Source organism: Protopterus annectens, chromosome 8.part0 (genome assembly GCF_019279795.1).
Source record: "Protopterus annectens isolate FY-2018-M chromosome 8.part0, PAN1.0, whole genome shotgun sequence".
Taxonomy (NCBI): Eukaryota; Metazoa; Chordata; order Ceratodontiformes; family Protopteridae; genus Protopterus; species Protopterus annectens.
Window position 1 is genome coordinate 1,031,336,456 of NC_056741.1, and position 10,576 is coordinate 1,031,347,031.

General features: G+C 38.6%; 1 protein-coding gene across 1 annotated transcript in view; it reads right to left on the reverse strand.

The window, feature by feature from the left end:
• Nucleotides 1-5,134, reverse strand: part of PSMD4 (proteasome 26S subunit ubiquitin receptor, non-ATPase 4) — a gene marked incomplete in the record, with an annotated part of 713,008 nt that extends 707,874 nt beyond the window's left edge. The window contains 1 exon segment of the mRNA XM_044080514.1: nucleotides 5,001-5,134. Coding sequence (XP_043936449.1) covers nucleotides 5,001-5,024 — 24 coding nt within the window.
• Between the last annotated feature and the right edge of the window lie 5,442 nt (nucleotides 5,135-10,576).

The window sequence follows — 10,576 nt, forward strand, 5'->3', positions numbered from 1 at the left end:
GCACTGTCATCTCCTTTGGTAAAAACTCTGTACCCATGAACTACAACATAGGCGGTAGTACACTTAAACACCAAAAATGTGATAAGAGACCTTGGGACACAGATGAACAGTAGTCTCTCCTTTGATTATCACATCGCCACAGTAGTCAGGAAATCCTTCTACGTGGCACACCATCACAAAAGGTTTCTCATCCAGCAAAAAAGAGTGATTGTTCCCTACTCATCACTCAGACCCATTATAGAGTACAACGCCTTTTGGTATGTACCTCACAAGACATCTACAACAACTGGAAAGGCCGCAGAAATACCTCACAAAGAGGATTACCGGCCTCAAACAGATGTCCTACGCAGGCAGTCTCAAAAAACTCCAGCTTTACTCCGTCGCTTATCGCCTACTCAGAGGTGATCTCTGCCCAACATACAAAGCTATATCAAACCCAGAGCTGTTGGACATGCTCCACTTAAAGAAATCCCAATCCCTCCGAGCTACACACTCTAGGGACCTAAACCTTGTCACCACAATAAACAGAACAGAGATAGATTCCTGTCCCAGAGACTTCCCATACTCTGGAATAAACTACCTATCTATATCAAACAAAGCTCCTCATTAGCACTCTTCAAGAAAAATCTTGATGATTGGATGGGAAATAGGAAATTCACCCCGGGGATCACCTCTGTGGCTTTGCTCAACAGTGGCACAGGAAAATAATTTTCTTGGGTGGCAAAAGCCAGGGTACCTTTTTGGCTCGGCTTGTATAGGCCCCAGGGCCGATAGCCTAGTACCTACCTATTACACAGACTTAAAATTCCTATTCTGTAAAGGTGTGGGATGCGGGTAACGACCTTTCTGGGAGGTCTTTTTTATTGCATTTATTGTATGTATTTATTGTCCCACTGCCTGCCTTAGAATACTGCTTGTTGCTTTATCTCCAGAAAAATATTTTTGTGTGGGGGAGTGCAGGAGAACTTGCCCCCCTGCAAAAGCAATTACTGCACAACATTATACTAAAGAAAGGTGAGGGGGTCCATGGGTTATGGGTCCGGAGTGCAAAATGGGAACTTGTGCATATATACCACCCTTTTGACCCGCTTCTAAGTACAAAGTGACAAAGCAAGTCAGACACCGAGGACGTGCGGTGGTTGACGGTGCACTTACAAATGTGGAAAATAAGGATAACTTTATTTAATCTCAGTTTTACATATTGTATACTAAAAGCTGCAGTAACGCTAATTAAAGATAATATAAAGCATAAAGCCTGTGTTACAAATATTCACTGTGACACTGTAAAATCTGCATGGCTTGTCACTCAGCCATGTCAATCATGTAGGCCCCGCCCATTACTGCACAAAAATCGCAGTGGAGTAATGATCTAATACAAAGCCAGCAAAGGAGTCTACCTTGGTCAACAGGAATATAGACTCTCCATCATAGCTACAGCCTAATATACATACGTATGTACACACACACACACACACACACACACACACACACTTTTCCAAAACACAGATTCAGGAACTCTAATGCACCACTCTCCAAAGCCAGATGCTACCAGTCTTCAACAAAGAGTTACACCTAGAATCTCTTCAAACTATTTCAACAAGTTACCTTTCTACTTCTTGCTGACAAACTTCTCAACAAAACCATCCCCTAAAACATCCGCAGCTTCTCCCAATTAATTTCCTTACTACAGACCACCCCAAATCCAACTGTACCAACAATTCCTTCTCAATTCTTGCACCCAAACTCTTGCAATCACCCTCCCACACTCACCTAAAAGAAATCTCTTTCCCACTTTCACAGCACAGCTCAAAATGACACCACTATCAAAAAAATCTCACAACTACTTTTCCACTAGACATGTCACTTAACTCCTCCTTCACTTACATCACTTCTACTTTTTGTTCTTCTCACCTGCTGCTTCTCTCTCATATTTACTACTAAAATGAATCCCACACTGTTTATTTACATACTGTTTTAATTGTTTATGAGATTCTCCATCTTCTGTGATTACTTCACATTTGTGAATTTTTTCACACAGGCTATACCTGTAAACATTTGTTCACACAGGCTACACCTGTAAACAGTCCGTTGTGATCAGTGTACTACCCTGATAAATTTATCAAATCCCAAACTGAAGAGAAATGAAGCAACACTGTAACTTAACAGTAACGCTGGTAGCAACATCAGAAAGGAAATTAAAGAAATCATTACTATATAATCTTGAGTTTTATGTTCACACAACAAAGGTCACTGAAAGACAGTGAAAAGCAGCAGGCTCAACACTACTGAATACATACAGTAAAATGTTTACAAAATTATACACCAGAAAACACAAAGCATTTTTGCACGTAAAACTAAGTCTCATCCACATATAATTACATGTGAAATTATGATGGTACTAAACAATCAACTTTTAAATTCTCCTAAATGTTATGTATACACTTCTCCTTCAAGAGCTAAACTGCAGTATAGCTACTCTCCACTTCCTCTGGCAATAAATTCCAGACTAATATCATGATCTCTATACAGCCACATCACCTGAACTCAATCTTGTGTCTTTTCTCTTTGAGCTTCCACTTCTCTGCCACATCCGTAACTACATTTCGGTGCCAGACACAAACTCTCTACAAATGTGATACATTCATACTACAGTTACTGCTTTCCTTGTCTCTTCAACATAATTATCACTAGTGCTCCTCTATAGTGATTTTTTGTCCCTTTTTTTGTCCTCCCTTCCATCCTTGCATTTTGCTGCAACCGGCTGCAAAGAAAGGAGGCCCCTCCCCAGGTATGCTCACAAAAACTAAATGCAATCATCTAGAATAAAAAGATATCTTCATCTCTAGAATTCTCCCCCTAGTCATGCATCTCAGCATTCTGCTGGATACCAGGACTGATACTAACACAGTTAAAAAATAAATAAACTCAGGTTTTAAAGAACAACACAGACTGTGTAGTTGTGGTGATAATGCAGTTTTGCCTTGCCTGAAGGCTGTGCAGTCTTCACAGATACCATATTTAGAACTGTGAGGGAGTTAGGATGCAGGACAGAGACTATCCTCTCACGCAAAATAAAATTAAACATTGTGCGTTGTTATCCTTCTTATTTTTTCTTGTCTACTGTTATCCCAGATTTACTATGAATCCACATTCTGTTGATTTTTTTATACTATTCTCACTACAACAAAATGGTTAAGCCTGACTATAGAATTTAGACATTTTTCCTCTCCATTCACCCTAAGGGAACGTCTAATGTACAAAATGCCTCCTAATTTAATGCACAGTGTACTGCCTTTGCATTTTATAACTGAACTAAAGCATTCACTTGCCTACCAGTCTTGCAAACAGTGACACTTAACCATCACTCCAATCTTAAAATCAGTCAGTGCCTGGACTTAGACGCATCAATTCCACATATGAATAAAGTGAAACAGAAACTCACTCCAACAAAGCTATATAATCCACCCTCCACATGTCTAACTATCCTTGTCCTCGGCCTCTTAGTTTTCTAAACACTTCACCAGACTGATTCCTACACCCTTCCACTAAGGCACTTTATCAAAAGCCTTAATGTCTGTATATGCTGGATCCACTAGACATCCCAATTAGTTTTACAATTGTGCCACTTGGTGGTAGTACTACATAATGTTACTTTTTATTAAAATGAAATAAGTTTATATTTAATAACATTTCATTAAAATAAAATACCAACACAGAAAAATGCTAGATAATAAAGTTATAAAAGATGCTATACTGCAACTGATCTCTCCATTCTTACCACATCTCAAATGATCAACACAGCAAGACAAATTCTGCTACACCTACATCTGAAAAATCTCTGTTACCGCCTGTTTATCAAACATGACAGCTTTTCAAATACAACTATAACCTTATCCCAGTTCCTTAAAAAATGTCCACATCATGGACTTGATGCCAGACAACAACAGTATGAACTGACCCAATACATCAAACCAGTAAAAAAAACAACCCCACACTACCAGTGAAGACAGTGTTGCTGCATGCTTTAGTCTTAATAGAGATTTGTTGATCGTTTTTCAAGGCCACACAGCACACGGATGAAACAATAAGAAAAGAAGAAACAGAATCTTGGCAGACTAGTAATCACGGATCTGAACAGGCCTGTTAAATAAAAGCAAAACGAACCAAAAGAACACAATAATCTAAACATGACAGGTACAGGCTAGCAGCATGCTCCGCGTACAAAAGTCTCACTCTGGCAGACCAGAAACAGCATCCAGATCTTTATTACTGTGGCATAAAGCTGCTAAATACAAATAATTACCTGCATCGTGCCATACACTGCAGCAACATACAAACTGTGGCCGGAAAAAGAATAAAAACGGAAACAAGTGTCAACAATGACAGCATCGCTCCCTACCTACCAATGTCATACGTGGAGAAGATTCTAAATCTTTAAGCAGAGATTCGTCGCTACTATATATAACCAATTTATCCAAGGGGATAACAAGTAAAAATATCACCAACATAAAATGCAAGTAAAGGACTGCCGAAAAGATAACTATCCCCCTACATAAAAAAAAATACGTACAAAGAAAATTCAAGTTACAAAGAAAATCAAAGTGTAGTTTCACAAAACAACTAAAAGGCAGAGTGGCACTCTCAATCGAGGCGAGTAACTTCACTGCCATGGACATTCCCTAACCTTAAGGCGACAGCTAAGTTTCCTACACATACATGATGGTTCATTTAGGAAATACCAGACAACAGAAATGACAGCTGCGTAAATTTAAACTACCTTACGACAAACGCAGCAGTAACTTTTTGCTTAAAGTGAACCAATAAACCTCTTACTACCAATCCTAAATTATACTACAAAGATGACTCAGGGAAATAGAAGACAACTAGATTCCCTTCCCCCACTAATTCATTAACAGCAAGAATAGGAAGGGAAACGAGTTATATCAACTTTCCCAGTTATCTCAGCAGCCACATCTATTGCTTCGTGCATGACAACTTACTACCATTGTACTCTCCAACACCATCTTTGTATCTCTGTTTTTCTACAGATGTATACTAACCACCGAATAAACAGTTTTTCCCCTTAACTTCAGAACAAACCATAACCAATGAAAAAAGAGTATCTGTCCCAAATGATTAAGTCACTTCCGGCGCGACACCTCTGTTGCTTAGGGAAATGTAGTATTTTTGTAGGTATGAGCGCGTTTGAGTTTCTGACCGTTTGTCAAAGCAGTGCTGTCAACGCAAAACCAACACCACTTGGATGCCCTGCTCAACTCCACCTTTCCCCCATTGAATAAACGCCTTTTCGTTTAAAACACTATTTTGAGTTTAATTATAGCTATGGGTGCAATAATTAAAAAAATCGCATTACCATTTTAACACTTTTAATCCTCATATTAGAAAAAATATAAGTGCACATGCATAAATATTGTCTGTTTTATTTTCTATTAAACGTTTCTTTTTATTTCGTGCATCATGTGTAAATTATGTAAATTAGTTTTGCCACCTTTTCAGATGCCCAAAGTGGGACATTTTTGGTACAAACGTCAGATTTTGCAGGGTGAAACATACCCACGGCCAGTACAAAGGACAGAACTTCACTTTTTGCCTAAATAAAAGCTTATTCTTGTAGCATTTTAGTTGCTTATTCTGTTTATTATAACATTTACGTGTTTTAGATACAGAATATCTGTTTTATGCAACTATTGCATAAAATATATGAGATATTTTTGTCCTAAAATCTCAGGGCATTTTCAGTTTTTTCAATTTTTTTGCAGGACACAACTGCCCAAAGAGAGACTGTCCCTCGCAAAGTGGGACAGGTGATAACCCTAATGTAAATCTTTTTTTAACAATTATCCACTTACCCTACATAAACTTATCAGTTTCTGCCTTCTGTTAAGCATCACTCTTCCTCCTGAACATTATTCCGAATGTGTTCCCACAAATTCCATTTATTATCCAGTTCTTTTGGCTTCTTTGCCATATTCAGTACTTCATTTGCAGTTGGTTTAGATTTTGCTTTCCATTTTCTAGTAACTTATTTTTTTTAACAACCAACAGCATTACACACTTAATAAGGCCTTACTTTGTTGGAGCAATTTAGAACCTATATTGTAGCTCAAAATAATTTCCTTAGTTACAAGTACCACCCCACCCCAACTTGTTACAGTACAAAAAAAAACCAAACGTTTCCAATTACCTCTCCATTTCCCATCACACCTCCAGTAATTTATATCTACCTGAGGAAAAAAAATATCTTTAGTCTGCTTGAGGTAAAAAAAAAAATTCTATGTAAACACTTCAAGCAAAAATCCTAAACCATGTGTCTCTGTATATTCCGTTTTCTCTTCCCAGTCTTTTCTAACCTCCTGTGATTAATTCTTACAGTTAGACACCTGCAGCAGCAGCTGGAGAGACCTCAGAGGTTTCTCTCTAAGAAAATACAGGGACTCTAAATCATGATCTATGTGGACAGACTGAAAGTCCTATCACTTTACTTTGTATCTTATAGGCTGTTGAGAAGCGACTTGTGCCTGGCCTATAGGGCAATCTCTGACCCTGCCTTAATGGAAATGCTGCACATTTGCAAGTCAAATGGCACAAGAGTCACTCACTCTAGGGATTTCAAACTAGCCTGTGACATTAACAGAACATGCTGGAGAGACAGCTATGTCTCCCACAGACTGCCACTTCTCTGGAATACATTTCCTAGTAACGTAAAACAGAGCTCTTCACTGACCCTTTTCAAACGCAACCTAGATAATTGGATGGGAGACTGCAAATTCACCTCTGGGGTGGCACCCATATCCCTCATGCACAAGGGTAGCCACTGTTGATCACAGCCCCCCTCTGTTTATAAATTCATTCTACAAACTACCCAAAAAGAACAAATGGGGATGTTTGATATAACATGGCTAGGCTTGCAAAGGCTCTAGGGCTGCTAGCCTAGTAACCTCCTATGAACCTATCGTACAGTTATACACCCTACTAATTATTTCTTTTCTAACAGCAACTTCTATTCTAGAAAAGTGACTGTCAGAAAAAATCCCAAGAGCTGACTAGATAACTAAGACATACCTCGGACTTGAACCAGAGACCAGTGCTGAGTGGATGGAATTATGAGAAAGATGACCAGAAATAAAGTGAAAGTAGGAAATAAATGTAAAACTTGTAAAGAGTCATTTCCATAAGATGTAGTTTACACCTGAAAATTGTGCTTCTGCAAGAAGTGGATAAAAAGCCTAAAAGTGTGTAGAATGTGTTTAATTAGTGGGATGACTCTAAATCATAATTCCCATTTTATCAGTAATGGTTAGAAGGATAATGAGGGGACTGAACTAGTAACTTTAAAAAAAAGTTATTTTGAGTTAATATATGTATAATACATTTCTTGAATTAAATTGCATGATGCACTGCAACATAGTACTATACGGTATGCAGAGATATTTTAAATGTGAGATGAGGAAGACTATTTATACTGTTTTCTCCACTGTAATGTATCTGGTGTTTACATTATAACAAGATAAAGGCTGGATATAAGCAGTATAATGCTGAAGACAAAATAAGGAGCTTCACTTTAGACAAACTCACAAAGTCCAAGCATCAGTGAAGTGTTTTTTTCTTTCTTTTCACACTGAGAAAGGTGAATTATATCCTCTATGAAATTCAATGTCATATTCCAAATATTCCTGACATTTTACTATAGCATTTTCATTTGGAGTTTATTATGAGAAAATAGAAGAATATAAGATAACACACACTCCCCAAGGCCTTGGGTATAGTTTGACGAATCTGCTGTTAGGCAAAATCTTACCTCTTAAGGAACAGAATAACTTTGCTTGTGCAGTCTTTTGTTTTTTTAAGAAAGGTTAATGAATTGCTGGGCTCAGAAGTGATTCTTCAAAGGCTGCTTCAATGAAACTTAAACTGATATGCTGCATTTAAGAGTTCTTCAGATTTGCAAATAGTCCAAATAAGAAAAGCTAGATGGCTATGTTCCATTTTTGCTGTGTGTAAACATTGGAGCTACCAGATGCTAAATATTCAAGTTGTTGTGGACAGCCTAAAGAGTACAAGTGAAAAAATGATGATAATGACATACCCAAAATTACATATACTTCCTGTGGGCTGAATAAGTAAACACCTCTCACATTAATAGCTGCTATCATCAATGCTTTCAGTGTTACCATCACAAATTTCTTTGCCTGCACAAGTTTGTTTAAGTATGACAACTCCAATGAAGGCCTTTGAATGTTTTCCTTTGAGGAAAAGTAATAGCCCAGGAAGGAAACCGTGACCTGAGTGGGTGTCTTCCAATGACTGATCCATGAAAAGTAAATCACATAGCTTATGTAACCTAACATGCTGTAATGTGTGGACTGGAATGAACCTGAAAGTTTTGTAAAATTCTACAGTATCACCCTGAGCTATGGCTGATGCTTGCTAAGAGGAAAAACTTTACTGAATGTGGCCTCACAGTGGTAATGTGAAGGAGGAGACCACCATTCGACTACATGGATGACATCAACTGACATTTCTCTTTACCTCCCAAGTTCCAGAGTTTTTCTTTCTCAAATGCTTCTAGTTAGGAGGTGGTTGTTGGACAGATGTAACCTTCTTATAAATAAGATCTTTTAGTCATAGGGTAGCTCCTTTGACATTAACTGCATGAGCTTTGTAACATTTGCTTGAAATATTTCTGATATATCAGACACCAGGATGACAAAAACAAAACAAAGAAAATAAGATTATAGTAACTTGAGTACCTAACAACCAAGATTTAACATCTTCAGGACAATTCCTACACTATTCATGCCTTCTCAGAATAACTGACAAACTTGAGCTGGAAATGTCATCCAAAGGGCTGTATGTACAACACTTGTATATTATCAGCTCCATTAACAGATGCAGCACACTTTTGTATTTTTCTATTTTCATTTTGCACCTTTTTAGTTTCCTGACATAAAAGTGAGTTATAATAAGAGATCATTCTGGGTAAATATTAAGATCTATATTCTAACTGCTGTAAATTGCATCTTTTCTGATTTTTTAATGTTACATGCTTGAGAAAGTACAGTTAAGTTAGGGACTTACATTACATATATGTGTTCAAGTGAATTTCCTGTTACACTCCTTAATTTTGGGATTACTGCCTGAAGGTAGAATGACTGGTCATTCCAATTTCTAAAGCTGTACCTTATCCCAGGAATTTGGCCAAGGCCCTCCCACCAAATTGCTGGTAGTCTAAGAGGTGCATTGAATGACATCATCTTCAGATCTTTCTTGCCCTAAGCCTGGCTCTGTGGCAAAGAGAAATAGAGCCTCAATTGCAGCACAAGTTACTGGGGTTTAATTAGTGGCCCTAGCACAACTCAGAAAGGACAGTTTCATTTTTTTGCACTCTTTGTCCCAATTATCTTTTGATCATCAGTCCCCCTCTACAGCCAATAGGCTCATTCTTTCCAAATCATCAGGGTGAAGACTGAACATAAGGGACCATTATTCAGACAGCCACTGGGGTGATCTGAGGTCTTCTTTTCTTTCCCCATCCCTGTCATGCACACCTGGTAAGGCATAGTGGAGAGGCATGCAGTGAGATGACAGTGGATGACATTTCCTCACTTCCACAAGGAGTGTTTCCTCCAAGCATTCGTCCTGCACCCCTAAGCATTGAGAGGTGGCCTTTCCAGTCTCCACCTAGAAATTAGTATCACTCAAATTGCCCCCAATACATACAACATCTTCTTCCCTATGGGAGAGAAAAGTGGGTTGTGCTCCTTCACTTCTTCCCTCCCTGTATGGATCTTCCAGTGCTGGGGCCTCAAGCTGAAACCTTGCAGTCTAGGATTCATTCAGGAATTGTCCCCTACGCTATGGTGTCAAGCTCAGAGTGGCTGGGTACTGCATGAAAGGAGAGTTAGTATAAAGAGATAGCCTGTCCTAGTGGAATGCTAAGGATTCTTTGCACATTAAGGTCTGGAATTCAAAAATTCTCCTAGCAGAGGCAATAGCCACTAAGAAGTGTCTTCCAAAACAGAAACTGTAGAGTAGCTGAAGCAGCTAGGTCAGATGGTGTTAGCGTCAATTTTTCTATGATAGTTAAGATCTCATGGTGAAGCAATTTCTCTTTTTGATGGTCTAAGATGGAGGGCCCCCCTTTACGAACTGTTTTACAGAAGGCCTACAATACAATAGTGGGTCCAAAAGAAAACAGGCTGAAATGGCAAAAGCATGCCCTTTCAGAGCTGTAAAAGATGTCAGTTTTGTTGAGGTCTGACAGATCTTCCAGAGCCATAGCCACTTTTGCCTTGTTTTGATCTTGGTTACTGAATCAACACTAGAGGGAGCATATATCCCATTTAAGCTAGGTAAGGGTTCCTTGTGTTTGGTCTCCTACCCCCCCTCAAATAATCTTTAGTATATCCTCAGAATAGACATGCTTTCCTGGAATCAATGTGAAATCATCCAAGCTGTCAGCTGTACAGTGGCCAGGCTGGAGTGTAAGAAGGAACATTTGTTTTAATCAGAAGATTTGCAGACAGAAACAACAGCTTACATTTTCCTCTTGACA